This window comes from Chiloscyllium plagiosum, chromosome 19 (genome assembly GCF_004010195.1).
Source record: "Chiloscyllium plagiosum isolate BGI_BamShark_2017 chromosome 19, ASM401019v2, whole genome shotgun sequence".
Lineage (NCBI taxonomy): Eukaryota > Metazoa > Chordata > Chondrichthyes > Orectolobiformes > Hemiscylliidae > Chiloscyllium > Chiloscyllium plagiosum.
Genome location: NC_057728.1, coordinates 6,145,297 through 6,172,036, shown reverse-complemented (window position 1 = coordinate 6,172,036; position 26,740 = coordinate 6,145,297). Strand labels below are relative to the sequence as shown.

General features: G+C 43.3%; 1 protein-coding gene across 4 annotated transcripts in view; it reads left to right on the top strand.

Annotated features, from left to right (window-relative positions):
* Positions 1-26,740, top strand: part of LOC122559487 (E3 ubiquitin-protein ligase TRIM33-like) — a 113,204-nt gene that overhangs the window by 20,422 nt on the left and 66,042 nt on the right. For all 4 annotated transcript variants that reach the window (XM_043708987.1, XM_043708988.1, XM_043708989.1 and 1 more), the window contains exon 2: positions 22,394-22,512. In XM_043708987.1, the coding sequence (XP_043564922.1) occupies positions 22,394-22,512 (119 nt within the window). The remainder of the gene's footprint in view (positions 1-22,393; positions 22,513-26,740) is intronic.

Genomic DNA, 26,740 nt, shown 5'->3' with positions numbered 1-26,740 from the left:
CCATGCCTCTAGGAATTCCCTGGCTGTTTTTGTTTCGCTTGCCCTATAATGGTAGTGTTGTCCCAGTCAAATTCATGTTGTTTGTCGTCTGCGTGTGTGGCTACTAGGGATAGCTGGTCGTGTTGTTTCGTGGCTAGTTGATGTTCGTGGATATCATGAATTTGACTGGGACAACACTACCATTATAGGGCAAGCCAAACAGAGAACAGCCAGGGAATTCCTAGAAGAATGTCACTCATCCACAACTCCATCAACAAACACATTGACCTGGACCCAATATACCGGCCACTACTGCGGACAGCTGAAACTGACAACCGGAAGTGGCAGGGACAGGCCACTATAAATGCCGGAGGAAACACCACAGAAGCGCTTCACAGGAGGCTCCCAAGCACTGAGGATGTCACCTAGACAGGGGACGAAATGTTTGCAACAAAAACTTCCAGCTCGGCGAACAGAACCACAGCAACGATCACCCGAGCTACAAATCTTCTCACAAACTTTGAATACAAAGTTATTTTGGAATTTAATCAGGAGGGCAAGGGGCAGACGAGATATTTGTCCACTGTGGTGACGATAAAGTGAAAGATTGGCTAGATTTGGTTTTGGGAGGAGTGGACTTGAGGCGAGAGAGAGAGTGTGAAGTAAATTTGGCCTATGCACTTCTGAAGAATGAAAGGTGCTTTTGTTATAAATCATTGAAGGGCCTTTAAAGGGTAGCTGCTTGAGCATGTTTCCCCTGACTGGGGAATCCAGAACACAGCCTACAGCCTTTTCATGCTCCGGTGTGGAGAAGACTCTTCACTGAGAATTTGGATCTTTGGAATTGTATTACCTCGAGGTTTATGGATAGTCCACCTTTCAATATATTTAAGGCTGAAAGCAGTACGTCTTTGGCTTCTCCAGGCACTATGAAATATAGGGGATAGTTGGAAAATTATAGCTGAAGCAGAAGATCTACCATGATTGAGCCAGTTCCATCATTCAAAACAATGGTTTGAATGGTTTGCTCGCTGCTTATGTTTTTGTTTCCTTTTGCAGCTCAGTATTCTTTTGCAAACTTAACTTTGGAAAACTGAAAGAATGCTGTGGATGCTGGAAATCAGAAATATAAAAGCATTTGCAGAGGGAAAGCGGAGTTTACGCTTTGGTTCCAATAACCCTTCTTCAGAACAGATCTTGAATTCTGTAGAAGGGTTGCAAGATCTGAAACTATCTGCTTTCCCTCCACAGATGCTGCCAGATCTGCTGAGTTTCTCCTGTAATTTCTGCTTTTGCCGCTTAAAATTTGGTGATTTGGAAAGTAATTGTCTGCATCTTGAAGCTTCAGTCTCGCGCTGAAAATGTACCTTTGTGGAATGGTCTGTTTGAAAAGGCTGTGGTATCTGGGAATGAAGGGTAGCGTGTGCAAGCTGGGAAGTGCATCTATTGACTGAAGATTGGAAATAGGGCAGTTTCTGGGAGCATAAAGATCAGATACTAATCTCACAGACCAAAATGTGTCTTAAATCTGTTGGCGCTATAAATATTGTGAGATCCAAGAAAGTGTAAAGATTTATAGCTACTTACACCCCAGCTGCCTATTTCTGCATTCATTAGGCTTTAAAATGTGAATAGATACAGACACAGGCTGGAACAAATAAACATTGTGAAAAATTGCTATTTCATTGCGCAAACAAGCGTTGAGCTTGTGCTAAGTTCTCTGTTTCTAAGTGAGAGCAAGTTAAAGGCTTCACTATCCACCATATTGGTGGATTCAAGGTATCTGCTGGACTTTAATAGTTGCTGTTGTAGTCGTGACAAACATCACATTCTTTTAAACATTGAGGTTGAATGACTAAATCCCATGACCACCATGAGAGGTTACCTAATTGAGTCTAGCCTCTCTACGTAACTGTTCATTCTGCTCTATCTCACACAGGATATTACTCACCCCTAATGGGAATACTGACTCCCTTCAGTAAGGAGACCACTGAGGTCTGTGGACTGTGCTGCATGTCTCTAATGTCAGTGGCTGAACAGCGACGGGGTGCTTCTTTCTGATGAAAAGTGCAGCAATCTCAATGGATCAACAGAAGGACAGGGTTTTGAGCTGTTTTATAGAGATGACTGAGTACATTTTGCCAAGTCAGATTCTTGGAGTTGAGCCCTCATTTTACAAAGTATTGTTTCGGGGTTGACAGACCTGATTAACCATGGTTTCTTTTAGATCTGGTATTAATATTAAGTAATGGAAGATTTGTGCGCAATCAGCTCCTCACTTGATTTGTCATATCTGGACTTCAAGTGATACTGCATGGTAGGAGCTTTACAAATGTATTTTAGGGAAGTGGTCTGAACCATCATTATTGGAGTCATGTCAGACATACTCCCTCTCTTTCCCCCATTGTAAGAAAAATCTCTTCTAACTTCAGCTACATAGTTGTCACGACTCATCACGAATTCATACAGCCAGGAGGAGGCCATTCGGTCCCTTTTATACTCTCCACTCTTTGAGAGCGCTATCTGACTTGTATGTCTTTGCTGCCTTTTTTTAAATTGACCTGTGAAGCTTTCCTTTTTGAATATTTATCCGATTCCCTTTTTAAAAGTGACTCTTTGATCCATTTCCTCTCACAGGCAGTGTAATTTATAACGCACGCCTTCAATTGTCTTTGAACCTTTCGCCTAAAATAAATGCAGTTCTGAGAGTCAGAGGGCTTTTCCTGATCATCATCATCCCGTAAGGAAGAGCTGAGCAGGAAGCATTTCTCACAGGCCTCTGGGATTCATCTCTCAACCTGTCCTCTGTTAACCAAATCCAAACTGTTTTGAATTATACTAGCACACTTAAACAACAGATTTATTTGGTTTATTTATAATTTGTCACATGTATCTAGGTGCATTGAAAAGGTTTGTTTTGCATGCTGTACAAGCAGATCATACCATACAAAATGCGCTAGGATAATAGAATTGAGCAAGGAATGCAATGTTACAGCTGTGGAGTAGGTGTGCAGAGGCAGAGATCAGCATTAACTTTAGGTTTAATCAATATTTAGAAGATTACTTGTGAGGGGGGAAAGCTGCAAGCTTGATAATCTGTGGAACACAAAGGGCTTGAGTTGCATCTTGACCTTGGTCTACATTCACTTGTCTGGGCTTATCTCCTTGTGACTAACTCTGCCATTCCGGTGCTGTGCTAGAACTTTCACCTTTTCAATATAAATGTCCAACTTTGGAGCAAAAACAGAAATTGATGATGGCAAAACTTAACAGGTCTTGTGGGGGAGTAAAACAGAGTTCATATTCTGAAGGTATGGGTGTTCAAAACTAGGTCTAAGGTGGGGGGAGAAAGATAACTTTTTTTTTTACACGGGATGGTTCATATCTGGAATGAACTGCCAGAGGAAGTGCTAGATGCAGGTACAGTTACAACATTCAAAAGAAATTAGGACAGGCACATGATTCGGATAGGTTTGGAGGGATATGGGCCAAACTCCGGCAAGAGAGACTTAGTTTAGTTTGGGAAGCTTAGTCAGCTTGGATGGGCTCGGCTAGAGTGTGTTTCCATGCTGTGTGACTGACTGTTAGTCCAGTGACTCTTCTTCAGAACTGTTAAAAATCTCTCAACCCCAGGTTATAATCCAACAAGTTTATTTGGAAGCACTAGCTTTTGGAACTTAGTCTATAACCTGGGGTTGTGTGATTTTTAACTTTGTCCACTCCAGTCTAACACTCAGTTCCCCCATTTCAGAACTGATAACTGTCTGCTAATTTGGATGGGCATGAAGGATCCTAATTTAAAGGGAAGTCCTTCTGAATATTTTATTCCTCAGCAAAGTGAGAGGAAATGTATGATCTGGTTGTTGCTCTTCTCTTATCCCATCTTGCTGTCTGCAAATTGGCAATCCTTACTTATCAATAATTCCTGTGAACCTTGTAAGGGTTCAGGAAAGATTTATGAGGATGTTGCCAGGGTTGGCAGATTTGAGCTATAGAAAGAGGCTGAATAGGCTAGGGCTGTTTTCCCTGGAATGTCGGAGGCTGAGGGGTGACCTTAGAGGTTTACAAAATCATGAGGGGCATGGATAGATAAACAAACCAAATCTTTTCCCTGGGGGGGGTAATTCAAAATTAGAGGGCATAGGTTTAGGGTGAGAGGGGAAAGATTTAAGAGACCTAAGGGGCAACTTTTTCATGCAATGGGAGGTGCGTGTATGGAATGAGTTGACAGAGCAAGTGCTGGGGGCTGGTACAATTACAACATTTAAAAGGGATCTGGATGGGTATATGAATAGGAAAGGTTTAGAGGGATATGGACCAAGGGCTGGCAAACCATTTCCCCTACCCTACCCTATCAGTTTACATTTTCCCTGACTAATGCAGCTTAACCTATACATCCCTGAACACTGGGCAATTTAGCAGGGCCAATTCTCCTAATCTGGAGGTCTTCAGCCTAAATGGCTGATTAGCCACTGGATTTACTCACTGGGATGGGAGGGAGGTGGCCTACCTTAGTAGATTTTAACATGTATTTCATTTTTCTTAAAAAAAAAAGACAGAATTGTTTAACTTAATCTTTTCATATGCCTGAGCCAGATGAGTCAGTTTCTTTCTGTACAAAATCGTGGGGTCTCCAACTCCTCCCCTGCTCTTGGTTGCAGGGCTTGGAATGTTTTTTCTGCAGCTATTTCCTGCTTTTGTGACCTGGGCTTGACCTGAAACTCTGAAAGAGATGTGCACAGGCTTCTTTCATCTTGACTGTGCTCGGACAATTGCCCTTTTCAAGCAAGTGTGACTACTGGCAGGGTGGAACAGGCAGCTCGGTGTTCAGAGAGACTGTTAATGGTGCAGCTTACAGTTCCATATATGTCATTGATGCCCCCTTGGTTCAACTCGTTCGATTTATATCGGAAGTGAAGCCTCCAATGAATGTTTTATTGAAACTGATCTGTGCCTCATTGGAGCGTTGCTTTTGTTGTTTGTGCCTGGTTAGAATGACTGGTCTCGCTTCCTTCTCTGTGCGTTGACTGACCCAGTTTTCTAGAAATCTTTTGTTGCTAGCTTCTGTCTCGTGTAGGGAAACTTCCAGGTTGTTCAGAATGAATTGGTGCTGCAGAACAATGCAGATTGTTATGAGAGTTAGAATTATAGGTAGAGTACAGCATGGAAGCTGGCTCATCAAACGGTTGATGCTTCAATTGGCCACCTCATCTGCTCAGTATTTCCTTTTATCCCTTTCTCCTTGGGGTATTTATCTCACTTATCTCTCCACCATCCCACTCTTCAGTTCGTTCATTCATAGGAAATTCACAGGTGTTGCTGTCTGGTCCAGCACTTATTGTCTGTCCCTAGTTGTCCTTGAGAGATGGTGTCATCTTGAATTGCTGCAGTCCATGTGCTGTAGGTAAACTGTTAGGGAGGGACTTTCGGCATCTTTATCCAGCGACAGTGAAGGAACAATTACATATTTCGAAGTCAGGATAGTGTGTGGCTTGCAGGTATCTTGTTGGTGGTGGTCTCCCCACAGATTTGACAGGTGCTGCCTCAGGAGCCTTGGCAAATTACTGTAGTGCCATCTTAAATGCATGTATCCTATTCATCTTATCGGAGCTCTATACTATTAACAACCTTTGCTCTTGCATACTTTATCAATTGTTTTTGTTCTTGGTATGAATACACTGTGACTCAAATACTACTTAATAGCATCTCGCCAGACTGACGACCGTGGAATGCAATACTGCTGTTTTTGCCAAGCGAGCGTCTATCATGGTGTGTCACACTCATCTGCTTTATGCCATTCTTATACATCCACTGTAGCTTATCTGCAACTGTTCAGTGGTGTCTATCATCCAGTTACATCTAGGTTAACCTTTTTTAGAGCTCTGAACTTCTTCCTCAAGAAGAAATCACTGTAGGTTTTCAGTCCTGTTGCTAAATGTCCTGACTCTTTTTTTTTTGTTCTGGTGTTGCTTTTAATCTCTCATTCCTGCATTGCATTTTTATTTTTTCAAATTTATTCTTTGGGATGTGGACATCACTGAAAATGGCATTTGTTGTCCATCACTTATTGACTTCCCTATGTTCAAGGATAGTGGCCTAGTGGTATCATCGTTGGACTGTTAATTCGGGGACCTGGGTTTGAATCCCTCCTTAGCAGATGATGGAATGTGAATTCAATAAAAATCTGAGATTAATGGTCTCAAACCCATTGCTGGTTGTTGGAAAAACGCATCTCGTTCACTAATGCCCTTTTTAGGGAAGGAAACTGCCGTCCTTACTTGGTCTGGCCTATGCGTGACTCCAGACCCACAGTAATGTGGTTGAATCTTAACTGCCCTCTGGCCAATTAGTGATGGGTGGTAAATGCTGGTTTAGCCAGCAGTGCCCTCATCCCATGAATGAAAAATGCACACCGGGGGGGGGGGGTAACTTGAAGTCTTGCCTTGGCAGTTTTGGAGGGCAGATGACAATCGACCATATTGCTGTAGATCTGGAGACCAGATCAGGTAAGGATTGCAGATTTCCTTCCCTAAAGAACTTTAATAAGACCGTAAGACATAGGAGCAGAAATTAGGCCATTTAGTTCGAGTCTGCTGTGCCATTCAATCATGGTTGATAAGTTTCTCATCCCTATTCTCCTTCTGCTTTCCCCCATAAGCCTTGATCTTCTTGATACTCAAGAATCTATCTATCCACGTCTTAAATATACTCAATGACCTGGCCTCCGCAGCTTTCTGTGGCAATGAGTTCCATAGATTCACCACTCTCTCTAGCTGGTGAGATTTCTCCTTATCTCCATTCTAGGAGGTCTTCCCCTTACCCTTGTAGTCTCACTTACCAATGGAAACATCTTCCCAATATCTGCTCTGTCTGGGCCAGTCAGTATTCTGTATGTTTCAATTAGATTCCTCACTTCCCATCCCATACACACATACACACACACACATATATACACACACTTCCTTCTAAACCCTGTCGAGTATACACCCCACAGCCCACAAACGTTGCTAATATGTTAAGCCTTTCATACCTGGGACCATTCTCATGACCCTTCTCTGAACACACTCTAGGGCTAGTACATCCTTCCTGAGATATGGGGCCCAAAATTGTGCAGCATACTCCAGTTGTGGTCTGACCAGAGACTTTGAGTCCCAGAAGTATATCCTTGCTTTTATATTCAAGTCTTAATGAACCACACATGTTTTAGAAAAGTGATTTTTAGCTTAAATCAGGCATTATTTTATAATGATATTATGAATAGAATTTAAATTCCACCACCTGCCACTGTAGAATTTCAATCCACCTTCTTAGAAATGGCCTGGGCATCTGGATTGCTAGTGCATTGGAATTACATTACATCACAGAATTCCTTGTGGTTTTTTTCTATATTTGAGCTATAGGGAGAGGTTGAAAAGGCTGGGACTGTTTTCCCTGGATTGTTGGAGGCTGAGGGGTGACCTTAGAGGTTTATAAAGTAATGAGGGGCATGGATAGGGTAAATAGACAAGTCTTTTCCCCTGAGGTGGGGGAGTCCAGAACGAGAGGGCATTGGTTTAGGGCATGAGAGGGGAAAGAATTAAAAGGGACAACTTTTCATGCAGAGGGTGGTGCATGTGTGGGATGGGCTGCCAGAGGAAGTGGTGGAGGCTGGCACATTGGCAACATTTAAAAGGCATCGCTGGGTAGACGAATAGGAAGGGTTTGGAGGGATATGAGCCGGGTGCTAGCAAGTGGGGCTAGATTAGGTTAGGATATCTGGTCGGCATGGATGGGTTGGACTGAAGGGTCTGTTTCTGTGCTGTAATATCTATGACTCTATGGGCCCTGACCACATTGTGGTGATAGTACTGAAGACTTATGCTCCAGAACTTGTCATGCCTTTTGCCAAGTTGTTCCAGCACAGCTACAACACTGGCATCTACCAACAAGGAGGAAAGCTTTTCCAGGTGCGTCCTGTACACCGAAGGATAAATCCAACTGATCAGATACCATCCCATCAGTCTACTCTCGATCATCCAGTGATATTGTTGTTGAGTGATATCAAACAGCCGTTGCACTGCAATATCCTGCTCAGTGCTGCCTGGTTTGGGTTTCACTCAGCGACAGCTTTATTACAGCCTTGATTCAAACATGGATAAAGGAGCTGAATTGCAGAAGCAAGATAAGAGTGACAGCCTTGACATAAAGGCCACATCAAGGTGCCCTAGCAAAACTGGAGTCCATGGGAGTGGCGGCAAACACTCCGCTGGTTGGATTCATACCCGGCACATGGAAAGATGGTTGTGGTTGTTGGAGGTTGGTCATCTCAGTTCCAGAACATCTCTGTAAGAGTTCCTCAGGGTAGTGTCCTAGTTCCATCCCTCTTCAACTGCTTTATCGATGGCCTTTCCTCCATCAGGTCAGAACATTGATTACACTTGAGCAGGATTTTTAAAGACAAACTTCAGAATCAACTTTGAGCGTCCCGCTAAGTATGGGAATGTGCGTTACATTGTGGTCTTATTGAATGGCGGGGCAAGCTTGAGCAGCAGAATGGCCTACTCCTGCTTCTGAGCGAAATATGCATCAAAATGGGCCCATACTGCCCTTTCAAACCTACTCCGTAATTCAGTATGACAGTAGCTGATCTGATGTGTCAAAGGTTTGTGTGCTTATCCCCTAAGCTTCTCTGTTCCTGCACCTGCAAGTTAGTCGCGACTTCACATCTTTTCCTCCCAAGGGACCATGGATGGATTTGAGAAAGCAGCATAAGAATGTTAGAATTGAGATGTTGCCAAATAGGTCAGTGAGCCCCGGGAAGATGGTGAACAGGATTCCTTGCTGTAATCAGAAGATGGGCAAGGATGATCTCAAATTAATCATAGAATCCCTACAGTATGGAAGCAGGCCACTCAGCTGATCAAGTCCATGCCAACCCTCGGACGAGCATCGCATGCACATGCACGCGCGCATGCACTTCCTGTAACCCTGCATTTCCCATAGCTAACCCACTTAGCATGCACATCTGTGGACTGTGGGAGGAGATCGGAGCATCTGGAGGAAACCCAAGCAGCAACAAGAGAATATGCAAATCCCCTGCACAGACAGTTGCATGAGGATGGAATCGAAAATAGGACCCTGGCACAGTGAGGCAGCAGTGCTAACCACTGAGCCACTGCCATACAGTGGGGGACTAAAGCCAGGAATACCTTGGTCGGTTGACTCTAGAAGTAGCAAAGGAATGGTGCTTAATTTTACAGCAGGTGTGTGGAGCTGGGTGAGAGCCTGTGTGGTTTTATTTACAATGAAATAGGTGCTCTTGGAAAGGCTATGGTTATTTGGTCAGAAGCTCACCTTGAGTCAAATCCTCTGCTATTTCCACCCTCCTTTCCCTTCGCAACCCAAGATAGAATCTTATCTGGGCTGTGCAAGATTTCAACTTTTTTACTGATGTTCTATACATCTCTGATTTTGCTACTGCCATTATTCTGAGAGATTGGTGGTATCTACAGTGAAAACAAAGGGAAATAAATATGCATACAATAGTCATTCCTTTGTGGGCTCTATTTCATTTGGGTTCCTAATCTTTTGCTGTGTCCTTTCTGAATTTTAACCAGTTAGTAAAATAGATGTTGTGTTCATTTTTACATTATTTGCAACATTTTTCTTGTGCTCTCTTTTAATCGGCTGACCATTTTCTGTGAAAGGCCTAATATAAAGCTGAACTGAACTATTATTTGAAATGTTATCTTTTGTTTTTCCTGTTTGATTGAAATATTTGCGTCATTAGGAAAACAAGGAGCTCGAGCAATGCATGCCTTTGCTTTTCCCTTCAGCAATATTCTGGTCATTGTCAACTTGACCCCAACCACAACGTGAAGGTTGGGTGTAGGAGGTGAGGGTGAAGTGTTTGGGGTCTCCACCACTTACTCAACTATGTTAATTAATTACTTGGATGAAGAAATCAACAATATTAGACCAGATTTGTTGCTAATGCAAAGATTAAAACAATAAATGTTACTCCCACATCCCATGAACAAGTATAAGAAAAATTTGAAGCTTAGTTGTTTGTAAAACCATCGTCAAACTTGCCTCCAGTGTCCTCCTATCCTCCCATTTCTTCCCTAATAGAGTGCTTCAAGTTAACTCTAGTCTTAGTACAGGGCACCAGCTAATTGGCTGCAGGACAAGGATTTGATCCAATGCATATTGTTACGTGCACATTAGCTAGGAGCAGAGTTCTAGTCAGTGCAACTCTAAAGCAAGTCTGATAGGTGAATAGATTTCACCCTGAAGTGTTATTGATGTAATTGCTGAAACACGTTGTACCAATGTCAGAATGTTATGTGAGCATACCAGATTCTCTGGCTACCATCCAGATTTTATTGTGATGTGTGGATCAGAGCAAGCAGAAACTTCCCACCAGTATATTATTGTGTATCAGATGTGTGTGTCTTAACTGAGATTGAAGGACACACTTAAGGGCTTTGAATGTCAGCCTAGCTTGGTGCTCCAGTGACTTGTTGGTGGAGTCCTGCACTGTTGTAGGTCTTTGAATGGGATGTTAAAATTGAGGTATTGTTACAGTCTCAGATATAGCTTTTAAAGTAATCAAACTTCCAGTTAATAGCTGAAGGAAAGACATTTGCAGATCGTATGTTTCAGTTTTTTATTGTAATACATGACTGTAAAAATACTGGTCTAAACACTTTTTTTATGAGCAACTTGTACTTTAAACTCAAGCAATAAAAGACTCCCTTTTACTGACCCCATATTTCTCTTACTCCATGAATTACAGCTCTTATCACCAACAATTTATGGTTGCTCCAAGTTTCCAAAGGATTGTTTCCCTTTAGGTTTGCCAGCTGAGGTAACCTGTAATTCCAAAATCGGTGCTCAAAGTGAGGGTTAAACTGCTAAGTTTTTTTTTCCCCCTCTTGCTGTAAGTTTTATACAGATTTTTCAACATTGTTACAAATTTTTTCAATCTGAGTATAACTCCAAACTATACTATCTAGTGAATGATGTTAAGCTGTTAGTCTGGTTGGCTTGCTCCCTCTTGCTCTCAACCTCTCAGCTGGCCACAGATCTCATGCCTTTTAACAGGGAAGCCTGTAACCTGATCTCAAAAATGGGTGACTGTTCTATCTGCCCTGTGGCAAAAACAAGCACTTCCATTAATTATTCAAGGTAGAAATAATAACTATTTATCTTTCATTTCGACGACTCCTCCTTCATCTTTTTTACCCATAAGCACCTTTTCCAGAACATTTGGGAACTCTGGCTCTACTCATTGTTGCCTCTGACAAAAATCTTCTGCTCCCCTTGGAGGCAGCATCATCGTTTACCTGAAGCCTGCTGCTTTCCTGTTTCCTGCTGAATTAGGATCTTGGCAGGTGGGGACGCTGACCAACCTTTTCAACTGGTGTTAGCTGAAGTCCATAAGACCATAATAAAACCATATGACATAGGAGCAGAAATTAGGTCATTCGGCCTGTCGAGTCTGCTCCACCATTCGATCATAGTTGGTCAACCCCATTTTTTCCACTTTCTCCCCGTAACCCTTGATCCTCTTGGCAATCAAGAACATATCTCTGATTTAAGTATACTTAATGACCTGGCCTCCCCAGCCTTCTGTGGCAGTGAATTCCCCAGATTCACCATTTTCTGGCTGAAGGAGCTTCTCCTTATCCCCATTCTAAAGGACCTTTCCTTTACTCTAAGGCCGTGCCCTTGGGTCCTCATCTCTCCTGCCAATGGAAACATCTTCCTAAAGTCCACTCTGTCCAGGCTGTTCAGTATTCTGTAAGTTTCAGTATTTTTATATGGCCAGTTAAGGACCACTTGAAGGCCTCCTTTTGCTGCCATTGGTATCAGTGCCTGAAGAAGGGATGAGACGTTGGGAAGGAAGGGCTTGCCGACAGCTATCTTTTCCCCACAACTGCATTCTCCTAATAATTGTGCACTGTGTGGCCTAGATTGCTCGATGATCCTGTAAATCCAGTAGATACTGTTTCTGCCACAAGAGCTGCTGTCCTCCAGTCTCCATTGGTAAGGAAGTCTGGAAGGGATGGGCTGCCTGGTGACCTTGACACTCTGATTGGCTTGTTGTTCAGAGTACTTTCCTATAAGAAGGCAGCATTGGTCTCTGATTGGCCCATGAATAGGGCACACAATGGTTGGTGGGTAGAGGGTGGAGGTTGGCTGCATGCTCCTTTCTCTCACCCCTTTTGACTTCAGCTTAGCAATGAGACTTCATGAACAGATCCTTCTCAGCTGCTTTCCCTCTACTTTGGATGGTTTTGAGCAAAGATTTCCCAGGTGTCAATTGTTTTTGAAGAATATTTGAGGGTGTCCCTTCATGCACCTCATCTGCCTTCCTGGGGTTAGCTTGTTCGTGTGAAGGTCTGAGTTGAACACTTGTTTTGGGAATTTTGTGTCAGGCCTGTGGCCCACTGAATAGAGCTGATTGAGATGGTTAATTCTGGGGGATTGTTGGCTAGAGTGTAAGAATACTGATACTGGTAGGTCTATGCTGCTGCTGCTGGTACCTCTCCTGCGTTTTGAAGTGTCTACAGTACATAGTTCACATCTCCTGAGCCATACATAGAGGTGGGTGTCACTATTGTAATGGATCACTATAGACTGAGAGTTTAGAGTTGGATTTGTGGTCTGGGTCTTCAAACAGTCTCCTTTTTAGGTGATTGGAATGTGCCCTGTTACACAGAAGGCTGGGTTAAACCACATTGTGAATGTCTGCCCTTGTGGACAGTAGGCTCCTATGGTATGGAAAGTGATTAATCTTTTCTAAGACCTGATTGTACTGTCTGTCACTCATCAAAATAACCACTGTGACTGGGCAGGTTGGTAGAGGACCCTTTTTTTTAAAAAGGAATGCTTAGTACAAGGCCTACGCTCTCATACACATTGGTGAAGCTGTTGGTGTTGGCACTGAGACCAACATCCGGTAGCTTGTACTAAGCTGTTCACATGTATCCAAAATAATAGCGGTCTAGATAGTCATTAGCCAGAGGCATTTCCCCAGGGCAGGATTGACTGGTACGAGGAGTCATAGTTTGAAGATATTCGGAGGAAGGTACAAAGGAGATGTCAGAGGTAGGTTCTTTATGCAGAGAGTTGTGAATGCATGGAATGTGGTGGTGGAAGCAGAGTCATTGGGGATGTTTAAGTGACTGCTGGACATGCATGTGGAAAGCAGTGAGTTGAGGGATGTGTAGGTTACGTAACTATATTTTACATTGGGATTAAACCTCTGCACAACAACCTGGGCCAAAGGGCCTGTTCTGTGCTGTACTTTTCTATGTTCTATGTAATAAACTATATCTTATTTAAGATTAGAGTTTCTCTTCTTGTATTAGACCAGCAAGTGGTTATCCTCTGCTACGCTAGACCCATCAGTCCTGTAGATCTCTACCAGGAAAGAGGAAAGTAGCAGCAGTTCTCCCCATAGTGGCAAAAGTGTAGCAACTCTCATTAGGATATAGAGTCTTGGAGACATGCAGCATGGAAACAGACCCTTCGGTATAACTCATCCATGCCGATCAGATATTCTAAATTCATCTAGTCCCATTTGCCAGCATTTGGACCATATCCCTCTAAACCCTTCCTATTCATGTACCCATCCAGATATCTTTTAAATGCTGTAATTGTGATTGTACCAGCCTCTACCATTACTTTCGGCAGCTCATTCCATACACGCACCACCCTCTGTGTGGAAAAGTTGGGTCCCTTTTTAAATCTTTTCCCTCTCACCCTAAACCTCTAGTTTGGGACTCCCCTACCCTGGGAAAAAGACCTTCACTATTCATCGGACCCATTAAATTAGATTACATTACAGTGTGGAAACAGGCCTTTCGGCCCAACAAGTCCACACCGACCCGCCGAAGCGTAACCCACCCATACCCCTACATTTACTCCTTACCTAACACTACAGGCAATTTAGCATGGACAATTCACCTGACCTGCACATCTTTGGACTGTGGGAGGAAACCGGAGCACCCGGAGGAAACCCACGCAGACACTGGGAGAACGTGCAAACTCCACACAGTCAGTCGCCTGAGGCGGGAATTGAACCCGGGTCTCTGGCGCTGTGAGGCAGCAGTGCTAACCGCTGTGCTGCCCATGTGCCTATGATTTTATAAACTTCTACAAGGTATGTTGCTTAGTGGCGAGGTTCGCTCTTGTAGCAATATTGAGCTTTCCTGGAACAATGCAGTAATTTGAAAGGCCAGTGTGAGCAAATTCCAGAATTAAAGTGATAGGTCACTGGAAGTTCAGGGTCAGGCCTGAGGATTGAGTGGAGATGTTCTGGAGAGTGGTCACCCAGTGTGTGTATGGTCTTCAATGTGGAGACACCATAGTACCATGTTCCCTGTTGCAGCGCATACTGGAAGAACAGCATCTCATTTTCTGCTCTGAGATCCTGCAGCCCTCCAGACTCAGTATTGAGTTTAATAACTTCAGCTCTTAAGCTCTCCCATGTCCTTACCCCAACCCCCACGTGTCAAGCCTTGTTATCGCACAGTCTGCTATTACACACAACCCATTGTTAGCCACTAATTGTCCACACATGAGACCATGGGGACTGTAGGTGCTGGAGAAATCTGTTGAAGTAGTGTGGCCCTGGAAAAGGCACAGGTCAGGTAGCATCTGAGGAGCAAGAGAGTTGACACTTTAGGCAGGACTGGGGAAGGTTGAGAGAGAAGCGGACGGGTGGGAAGGAAGATGGACAAGTCAAAAGGGCGGATTTGAGTTGGAGGGTTGGATTTGGGATGGGTGGGGGAGGGGAAATTTGGAAACTGATGAGTTCAGTGTTTGTGCTGTGTGGTTGTAGATTCCTGAGGCGGAAGATGAGATGTTCCTCCTCCCGTTTGCAGGTGGCTTTGTGGAGGAGGTCTAGAATGGATATGTCCTTAGGGGAGTTAAAGTGGATGGCCACAGGAAGGTGGGGTTGATTATTGCATCTTGACCAAAAGTGTTCCCTGATCCATTCCACGCGTTTGTGTTCGGTCTCTCTGATGTAGAGGAGAGTCCCTGTTAATAGCTGTTCACCCTCCTAGCCAGTTCGTTATCTACTCCTTCATCTGTCCGACTGTTGTTCCCTCTCTTTTGGTGTCTATTCCCACCTATCATTTACTCCTTATCCCCCCGCATTACCCAATCATCTACATATAAACTGACATTTTCCCAACTACCATTAGTTTTGAGGAAGGGCCTCTCAATCTGAAACGTTAACTCTGATTTCTCTTCTCAGATGCTGCCAGACCTGTTGAGCTTTTCCAGCAACTTCTGTTTTGCTTTCTGAGAAGGTCTTTTGTCTGTGTGTGGAGACAGTTTGAGCAAAAATGTCACATGGTCTGAAGCCGCAAGACACCCTCCCATGTAAAGTATGAAACTACACAATCTCTTAATCTAGATGACCAAGTTCTATTCCCTTTTGAAATGGTGGTTTGTGTGTTTTCATTTGAGATGCCAGCAATGCAGGCCTAAAGTCGTCATCATTATCACTAACTCCTTATCTGTTTAGTAATCGTAAAATTTGATCAGTCAGATGTAGCTATTCCTGACAAACTGTTATACTGGCTCCTAGTGTTCATTGGTTGAATATCCTCCCATGTTTGTGTTTTTCATCTGATTGACACCTAAGGGTTGGGCTCCACTGCACATAGAACTATTTGACATGTCAATATTGATTCTTCCACCCAGAATGATTTTGGAGATGCCAGTGTTGGACTCTCCTTATCTGTTTAGTAATCGTAAAATTTGATCAGTCAGATGTAGCTATTCCTGACAAACTGTTATACTGGCTCCTAGTGTTCATTGGTTGAATATCCTCCCATCTTTGTGTTTTTCATCTGATTGACACCTAAGGGTTGGGCCCCTTTTGCACATAGAACTATTTGACATGTCAATATTGATTCTTCCACCCAGAATGATTTTGGAGATGCCGGTGTTGGACTGGGGTGTACAAAGTTAAAAATCACACAACACTGGGTTATAGTCCAACAGGTTTAATGGAAGCAGTAGCTTTCGGAGCGCCACCCCTTCATCGTGTAGTTGTGGTGTACACAATTGTACGACACTGAATTTATAGCAAAAGTTTAATAGTGTGATGTAACTGAAATTATACATTGAAAAATACCTTGTTTTCATCTGTTCGAATCCCATGATAGTTTCACTTCTTTCATCTGTAAATCACAAAACCTTTTTTTAAAATGTTGCTTTCTCGGGTTAACTGTAACAATTGGTGTTAGCTGTATGTTGAAGGTGTTAGCCTTCTGTGTTCTGTCTGTTAGACTGATTCTAATCTAAAAAGTGAGATAAGAATTCATGTTTTTGAGCAAAGTACAATGTAACTCTGCAAGTGCAAATTCACCCCACAAAATATGTGTGTGGGTCTTTGTGTGTGAGTGTAGTGTCTTAAGTCTGTGAGGGGGTGCTTGTGAGAGAGTGGGATTGTCTGTCTGTAGGACTGTGTGTGTGTGTATCTGTCTGTCTATCTGTCTGTCTGTCTGAGGTGGGGGGTTGAGTGTATATGTGTATGCGTGAGTGTAGAGTGATCTAAGGGTTCAAAGTCTGAGAAGATTTGTAGCTCGGTTGCTCGTTGTTATGGTTCTGTTCGCCGAGCTGGGAATTTGTGTTGCAGACGTTTCGTCCCCTGTCTAGGTGACATCCTCATTGTTGGGAGCCTCCTGTGAAGCGCTTCTGTGATGTTTCCTCCAGCATTTATAGTGGTTTGAATCTGCTGCTTCCGGTTGTCAGTTCCAGCTGTCCGCTGCAGTGGTCGGTATATTGGGTCCAGGTCGATGTGCTTATTGATTGAATCTGTGGATGAGTGCCATGCCTGTAGGAATTCCCTGGCTGTTCTCTGCTTGGCTTGTCTTATAATAGTAGTGTTGTCCCAGTCGTAACAGCACACAAACCAACAGCCACTCTCAGACAATAACTCACCAGAACGAAGGACTCAATACCCAGCATGAGCAAAACCAATGTAGTGTACAAAATCCCATGCAAGGACTGCACAAAACACTACATAGGATAAACAGGAAGACGGCTAACGATCCGCATCCATGAACACCAACTAGCCACGAAACGACACGACCAGCTATCCTTAGTAGCCACACACGCAGATGACAAGCAACATGAATTTGACTGGGACAACACTACTATTATAGGACAAGCCAAACAGAGAACAGCCAGGGAATTCCTAGAGGCATGGCACTCATCCACAGATTCAATCAATCAGCACATCGACCTGGACCCAATATACTGACCACTGCAGCGGACAGCTGGAACTGACAAACGGAAGCAGCAGATTCAAATCACTATAAATGCTGGAGGAAAGATCACAGAAGCGCTTCACAGGAGGCTCCCAAGCACTAAGGATGTCACCTAGACAGGGGACGAAACGTCTGCAACACAAATTTCCAGCTTGGCGAACAGAACCACAACAGTGGTCTAAGGGTGCCTGTGTGTGTGTGTGTGTGTGTGTGTGTGTGTGTAGTGCAATGGGTCACCTGTAGTGTGACATGAACTGAAGGTCCTGGTTGAGGCCCACCCTCTGGGTATGGAACTTACCCAGGGCTCTAACACCTTCAACATATTGTCTAGCTAACACCGATTGTTACAGTCTACCTGAGAAAGCAACTTTTTAAAAAAAAAAAAAGTTTTTTGTGATTTACATATGAAAGAAGTGAAACTATCATGGTATTCGAACAGATGAAAGATGCAACAAACAATCAAGTATTTTTCAATGTATAATTTCAGTTACATCACACTGTAAACTTTTGCTATAAATTCTGTCTTTATAATTGTGTCCTCCACAACAACCTGATGAAGGAGTGGTGTTTTGAAAGCTAGTGCTTCCAATTAAACCTGTAGGACTATAACCTAGTGTTGTGATTTTGTTTTAACTTTGTCCACCCAGAATGCCAGTGTTTCTGATCTTATGACATGAGGTTGCTACTTAAATGGAATTGTTTGGAGATGCCGGTGTTGGACTGGAGTGTACAAAGTTTAAAAATCTCACAACACCACTAGGTTGGACTATAACCTGGTATTGTGTGATTTTTTTTTTAAACTTAAATAGAAGGCTTTCTTTCAGCCCTCACTATTTAAACCTTCTGATTCGTAGCCTTAAGGGATGGGGCGCTTGGAGTAATCCCAAGACTTAACTCCGTTTATGAACATATGAACAAGAAATTAGAGTAGGCCACTCTGCTTGCTCCCATCTTTCAATAAGATCAGGCCAATCTGATTTTAACCTCAACTCCACATTCCTGTATACCTGGATGTTCTTTCATCCCCTTGGTAATCAAGAATCTATCAAGCCCTGCCTAAAGGTTCTGCATCTACTGCACTTTTGGGAAGGGAATTTCAAACATACTCCACCCTCTGAGGAAAATAATAGATGAGGTGCCGTTGTGGCATGCACTCATTTAAGCTCTGGGCTGCTTTAGATCCCATGTTTCAGAGCTGCGATGGTTTGGATTTACTTGGAAAAACAACATGCTTGTGAATGGCGATGTTAGATTTGCAAAGTATTTGTAGCTCACTGGTGAAGTGGAGAGGGAGGGGAAACACAATTGGTGTTTCAGTCTTTGCAGAAGTTGAAGATGCTGACAATCCTATTATCAAACTGCAGCAAAACCACAAGCACATACTGGTTTATCGTAGTCCATAAGGTCTGCCCAAAATCCCTCTTTACGCTGACAGTTTCTTAACTTAGAGTTGTTGTTGCATGTGAAGTCATGCTGAGCAGTACTAATTTTGGAATAAATGCAAAATACTGCAGATGCTGAAAATCTGAAAGAAACACAACACTGGAGAAACTCAGCAATGTCTTTTTTTTTGCTCAATTGGCTGGAGGGCTGGTTTACAGTGCAGTGTGATATCAACAGCATGTGTTCATTTCCTCACACTGAGATTACCATGAAAGGTGCTGTCCCCCGTGGCGACATTACCTGAGGGTGGTGAATCTGGCTTCCACAGAAGGCCATGGAGGCCAAGTCATTGAATATATAAATAGGTTCTTGATGAGCAAGGGGATCAAGGGTTATGAGGGGAGGCAAGAGAATGGAATTGAGCAATGTATCAGCCGTTGTCAAGTGGCAGCGAAGACTCAATGTGCCAAATAGCCTAATTCTGCCCCTACCTCTTAGTCTTGTGGTCTAAGGTCTGACAACATCTGTGGAGAGAAGGACATGGTTAACATTTTAGTCCAGTTAGATGGCTCTTCCAGTTCCACAACGCCATAATCTGTTAATTGAGTGAGGTATTATGAGGCAACCAGCGAGTAGAGTTTTGAGGGTCACAAAAGAAACCGATTTGGTCTATGGTGAGTGTTCTGCGGTAAGGTGAAGTAGTACTGAAGAGATGATTGCCAACGACTGAATGACAGGAACAAGTGGATAGCTCATTGTTGGATTCTGAGGGAAGAGAATTTGGGTGGTTGTGATGGCTTTAGAGAGAGGTCCGGATGAAACACTAAGAATCTTTTAAGCCCTCTTCTATATGGAGTTGGGTTGGAGTGCAGTGGAGGGCTGGATTTGTCTGGAAGGCCTAGGAAGTGAAGAAGCAGTCAGCAAGGTGACCGTACTAAAAGCAATGAAAACATTTGATTGAAAGCTCCTGTTTGATCAAGAAAATTAAATTTTGTAGAAGGCACCTCATTTTCCTTTTGTATTTGCTGGACAAATTAACTGCTCCTTCCAAACTGCTTGTTTGTTTATGCCTGAGGCTCTCCAGTCTATTTTTTCGCTGCTATTTAAGATTCAGTGAATGCTATTCTGCATGTTTTTTTAATGCTGCTTTTGTAACAGCAATTTGCCTGGAGTGAGAAGATATTAAAACTTTGCTTGTGCAGCTGTGATATAGTTTTCTTTATGGATTTAGTTTTAATAGATGATCAGTGGTGCCTACATCTAGGTAGTTACCCCAGGTGATCATTGAACTTGGTATGGAACGATTCCAAGTTTTCTTTTGGGTTAATGTGTTGACTGAGGATAATGGCCTATGTTGAAGAGTCGGATTACACAAGGGGTTGACCATTGACCAGTTCATTTGAGAGCTTTTCCTGCCGGTCAATAGTGCTGGGCAGATGATTCTCCACTCCTGAACTTTTATGATTTGCGGGAAGACCATTGAATCAGCTAAGAATGGCATTTTCCGGGCACTACCCGGAGGAACTCCTGTAGTGATACTTGGAGACTGATTTGATCTCCAAAAAAGCACAACCATCTTTTTTTCTGAGGTAGGTATTATAGCACAGCAAATCAGTCACACAGTCACAGATGTACAGCACAGAAACAGACCCTTCAGTCCAACCAGATATCGTAACCTAGTCTAGCCCCATTTGCCAGCACTTGGCCCATATCCCTCCAAGCGCTTCCTATTCATTTACCCATCCAGATGCCTCTTAAATGCTGTAATTGTACCAGCCTCCTCCACTTCCTCTGGCAGCTCATTCCATACACTCATCACCCTCTGCATGAAAGAGATGCCCACTACACCACCAATTTTGGTGTCATCTGCAAATTTACTAACTATACAGCCTATGTTCTCATCCAGCTCATTTAAATAAATGACGGAAAATAGGGAACCCAGCACTGATCCTTGTGGCACTCCACTGGTCACAGGCCTCCAGTCTGAAAAGCAATGCTCCACCACCATCGTTTGAGCCTTCTGTATCCAGATGGCTAGTTCTCCTTGTATTCCATGAGATCTAACCTTGATAACCAATCTCTCATGGGGAAATTTGCCATAAGCTTTTTCCTGATTCTCATTGTCTTCGTTGTTGCTAGGACTCCTTGATACCGTACTCTGACAGATGCGGCTTTGATGCTGACCAGTCACACTCTCGCCTTGCGTCTTTTTTTTTTTGGCCAAGTTTGGAATGAGACGGTGTGTAGTAGGGTCAGGAGCCATATGGCTCTGGTCGAAACTCGGTGAGTGTCGATGAATAGGTTATTCCAGTGTAAAGGCTATTAGAAAGAACTAATGACCCCTTGCATCAGTTTGCTGATTGAGAGTAGACTGGGGCGGTAATTGGCTGAGTTGGATGTGTCCTACTTTTTGTGTCCAGGACATACCTGGGCAAATTTCTCTATTGGTAGTGAAATGCCAATGTTGTAGATGTATTGAAACAACTTGATCAGAGGAATATCACTAATTCTAGAGCACAACCTTTTGTTGGGATGTTGTCAGAGCCCTTAGACTTTCCAAAGTCCAGTGAAATCAGCCACTCTTTGTTGATTTATTATTGGTGTGAATTGAATTGCCATCTGGCTGTCTGTGCTGCACTCGGGCCTCCCATCTGCTGGCCATCCCTGCTCTGCGTAGGCTTGCAGCTCGCCAGCCATCCCCGCTCTGTAGACCTGCAGCCCGCCTGTTGTCCCTGCTCTTCATGGTCCTGCAGCCTGCTGGCCATCCCCCCACACCGCTCGGGCCTGCAGCCTGCTGGCCATCCCCCACACCGCTCGGGCCTGCAGCCTGCTGGCCATCCCCCACACTGCTCGGGCTTGCAGCCTACCCTATTTAAAGAGAAAACTCCAAAATGGTAGGGAAAAAAAAAAGGAAACTGGAAATAAACAGAAGGAGTGGAGGAGCTCTAGTTGGAGCGTCCTGCTTATTTTCCAGTTTTCTCCAATTCTGAACAGCAAACGGTAGAAAATTGGGAAAGTACTACTTAATGTAGAGGTGGTCAGTTCTGAAGGGCTGAACCCAGTCAGTAAGGACAAACTTTGTTTTCAGTGACAGCAGGCTTAGAACTGGAGAATACGATTGGAGAACTAAAGAGAAAATGAAAAGGTTTTATGCAGCAAGTTATTGTAATCTTTAATGTGCTTCCTGAAAGGATGGTGGAAGCAGATTGAATAGTCACTTTAATGAGTTACATAACCTGAAAGAAGAAAATGTACAGGGCAATGGTGAACAAGCAGCATAGCACACCTGAGTGATCTATTAGAACATAGAACTTTCCAGCGCAGTTCAGGCCCTTTGGCCCTCGGTGTTGCACCGACCCGTGAAATCGCTCTGAAGCCCATCTATTGTACAATAGTCCATTTTCATCCATATATTTATCCAATGGCCATTTAAATGCACTTAAAGTTGGTGCTATTTTTCATACCTTATACTTTTTAACTAGTTTGTGGTGAATGATTGCTAACTTGGCTCCCTTTGATATCTGTGAGACCTTTTCACTTTGGATGTTTTTTAAAAATCATGTGAACTCATTTTGAGGAAGTTGCAACAAAATCAGGAATCACATAACACAGAAGATGGTTCCTACAATTGGTGATTGGGCTGAGCTTGGGAAGACTCTAGGTCTCGCTGAGCCTCTCCTACAAATTCTGAATGAAGCGAACTGTGAACGATGTTTGTAATTCTGTGTTTCGTCTCCTTTTCTTTCCTGCAGTTGGTGTGATCCGCTGTCCGGTTTGCCATCAGGAATGCAGGCAGCCAGATATCATCGACAACTATTTTGTCAAGGACACGACTGAAGTGCCCAGCAGCACAGATGAGAAATTCAACCAGGTGAGAGGTGCTTGTGTTTGAGTGGAGTGTAATCTGTGTTAAGCAGGACTGGTGCTTGATGCCTGGTCAGTTGGAGTAGTTGCAAAATACTGAGTTTGTTTCACCATTATCTGTTATATGACTTGGATGCTCACAGACTCCATCCTCCGTGACATGGGCTCAGGCCACTGACTCCATTCTGGACAATCGTATGTGCTGTTGAGGTTTTTTTTTAAGGAATGGAAACTATAAAAGTGCTACCTAGAATGATACAATGGGTAAGGGGAAGGTATGTGGTGCTCTCCACATTTAGTGCCTTTCAGTTTATGAACCTGTGTGTTGCCTCTGGGAGACTGCAAATGAGACTGGCAGCAGAGTCATTCGAACTGTAACGCTAACCCTATCATGGGTATCCAGCAGAGATGTCGAATGGCCACACGCACACACACGCTAAACAGTGTGTCCTAGGACCAGACACCTGACATCATGTTTAATCATTGCACATCCATTCCTTTTGGTTTTATTTGACTTGTAACTTGATGCTTTTACAAGGGACTGCTCAAACGGCCTCCACCAATTTCTGCCCTTTCCTCCTTCCAACCCTCCAATGAAAAGATTGGAATCTTGCTGTATTATAGTTCTGCTGACTGTCCTCCTCTCTCTCTTGTTTCTTAGCCTAAGCAGTGAATGCTGGCTCTGTATGGAGTAGCAAACTGGCAGATTTTGACCTGACCATGCAGAGATAACCAGCAGTGGTCTGGATTCGGAAAGGGCCACTTTCTTGAGGCAGCCATAGAACACTTGCTGGGACCAGTAGACTCAGTACAGGCTGTGTACTCTGTGTGGTCTGATGAATAAATTTATGTGTATACAGCATGGTTCCACTGCCTTCTGTGTGGTAATTCTGAAATTTACAGTTGCCAACTTGTACAGAGCAAAGACAAATAGTGTGATAAATGAATAGATCCCCCATTTAATAATATTGTTTGGGGGATTAATGTTACCCTTGATGCCGGAGAGATTTCTGCTACTATTTGAGCTCTGCTCTGCTCACTTGTGAGAGCAGGCATCAGTCCTGCACATAATGTCAGCCTAGGTTGTGTGCTCCAGTCTGAGTCCGAAGGTTGTGGTTTCATTTCTCACATGCACTCATCATTTGTTCAAATATGGTTTCTTTGCAGTTGATAAGAATTAGTTGTGAAACTTCCAGGTGGCCTTTGCATCCATGGAAATGACCAGGAAAACAAAGGTTTCAGTTTTAAGAACTGAGTTTGGGGGGTTAGAACATAAAACATAGAACAATACAGCACAGAACAGGCTCTTCGGCCCACGATGTTGTGCCGAACATTTGTCCTAGCTTAAGCACCCATCCATGTACCTATCCAATTGCCGCTTAAAGGTCACCAAAGATTCTGACTCTACCACTCCCACAGGCAGCGCATTCCATGCCCCCACCACTCTCTGGGTAAAGAACCCACCCCTGACATCTCCCCTATACCTTCCACCCTTCACCTTAAAATTTGACAAAGAATCTGGAATTAATGACATTTTTGCAACTATGAGGAGGTACTATTACACCTTATTCCTGGGGGGGGGTAGTTCTCTGGAAGTTGAGCTCTGCTATTCCTGGAGTCATTACAAAAGTTGAAGGATTTTTAAAAGAAAAACACAAATATCCAAAAAAAATCTAAATTTAGGATCCAGGTTAATAGAAAGATTTTGACAGGTTTCAGTTCTTTATCAAGAAATCACTACTTATTGGTAGTCAGTAGATTCTAGCCATGGATAGAGCATTAAGCAAAGTACATTCTATAAATTAATGTTCTAAACCTCTGCAAACCTTCTGCCTACACATGCAGACAGACAGAAAGTGGGGCAATGGCCCAGTGGTATTATTGCTAGATTGTTAATCCAGAAGCTGAAAATGTGTTGCTGGAAAAGCGCAGCAGGTCAGGCAGCATCCAGGGAACAGGAGAATTGACGTTTCGGGCATGAGCCCTTCAGCCCTTCCTGAAGAAGGGCTCATGCCCGTAATGTCGATTCTCCTGTTCCCTGGATGCTGCCTGACCTGCTGCACTTTTCCAGCAACACATTTTCATCTCTGATTTCCAGCATCTGCAGTCCTCACTTTCTCCTAGAAAATGTTAATCCAGAAGCTCAGTTAGTATTCTGGAGACCCAGGATAACATCCCTCCATGGCCGATAGTGGAATCCAAATTTGACAAGAATCTGGAATTAAGGATCTAATCATGTCTGTGAAATGATAGTCAGAAAAACCCATCTGGTTCATTAATGCACTTTTAGGGAAGGAAATCTGCCATCCTTATTTGGTCTGGACTATATGTGACTTCAGACCCATAGCAATGTGGTTGACTCTTAACTGCCTTCTGGGCAATGTAAGGATGGGCAATAAATGCTTTGCCTAGCCAGAGATGCCCACATCCTGAAAGTAAATAACAAAAAAAATTAAAAAACACAAGTAGGGAGGGGAAATTGGGCAAACGGTGCTGTTCTGTGTTCACAAGGTGAAATTGCAGTTGGTGGTGTTCCATTGTATCTATTGCTGTTGTCCTTTTTAGTTTGTAGAGTTCACCGGTTTGGAAGCTGCTGTTTCAGGCACAGTGGCGAGTAGCAGCAGTATGTCACATAGAAGGTACACATTGTCAACCCCAATGTGCTGCGGGATGCTTATTAAAAGCAGAACTTGTATGTTTGCATCATTAACTTATTTGGCAGCCAGTAAGTCAAGTGGAAGGTGTGTATTGAAACCCATTATTGCAGCTTGAAGGGGAGGAGAGCATTTGAAATCTGTTGTTATTGTACATCACAGCAAATCATTGCCACAGATCTCGATGTTCAAGTATGTAAAACCTTGGTCAGCATTTAATATTGGGAGTGGTTAGTTCATTATATGTGGGAGTTGCATTGAAACCTAAATAGTGTTCATGAGCATGTTAGGGCAATTAATCTGAGCCACTGCTTCATTGGGAGAATTCTTCATGCTGTCTGTTGGCTGGAAAGACGAGTGTTTGTTTGAATTCTGGAAACTCCTTGTTCCATCTATTGTTCTCTGCTGTGTTTAAGAGCAGAGTTTCTGGTTTGTATCCTGGAATGTAGGGTTAAGGATATTCCAAATGATATTAATCTTCAGGATCAGATGTTAATTGATGACCTAGGTGCGTACTGTGCATTAAATATTGGTGTGAGGGACAGAAATATATTCTCCAGGGTACTTCCTGTTTTCCAGAAACATTGCAGGCACCATTCTTGCAACCAGTAGGTTTAAAAAAAAAACTCTATCCTAATGACTGGATGTTTGTCTCGTTCTTCTCTTCTCCTCTTGAATGGCAGATCTGGCTTAACTGAATTGGACTTTCTATGTAAAGATGGGCTACAAGAGCAGGTCAGAAGCTAGGAATATTGCAGCAAGCAACTCCCCTCCTGACTCCCCAAGCCTGTCCATCACCTACAAGGCACAAGTAAGGAGTGTGTTGGAATACTCCCTACTTGCCTGGATGGGTGCAGCTCCAACAACATTCAAAAAGCTTGACATCATACAGGATAGCGTAGCCTGCTTGATTAGCACAACATCTACAAGCCTCCACCACTAATGCTCAGTAGCGATTGTGGATACTATCTCCAAGATGCACTGCTTAAATTTACCAAGGCTGTTTAGACAGCACCTTCCAAATGCACAATCACTTCTGCCTGGAAGGATAAGGGCAACAGATACTTGGGAACATCACCATCTGCAAGTTACCCTCCAAGCTACTACTACCATCCTGACTTAGAAATAATCACTGTTCCTTCACTGTTGAGTCAAAATCCTGGAATACTCTCCTCACAGCATTGCATGTGTGTACACACATCTACTTCAAACAGATTACAACGTTCAAGAAAAAAGCTCATCAAAACCTTCAATATCAGTTTGGGATGGGCAATAAATGTTGGTCCAACAGTAATGCCTGCATTCCTTGAATGATATACTTTTTTAAAAAAAAACCTCCTTCACCCATTTCTTGTGTTCATACACAAGACCCTAATTAAAGAATGGTCTGACTGTGGATGACCAACCATCAGATAGAGATACCAAACAAGAGTGGTTCATGACAAGGAAGAAGCCATATGTAGTAGGGGAAACCCTCTGATCCAACCTCAACTCCATAAGTTAGTCAAGGCTACGCACAGTTCAGAGTTGTGAAGCATTGACTGTGTGCAGTTTCATGGGCTTTTTTTCCCCATGGATCAA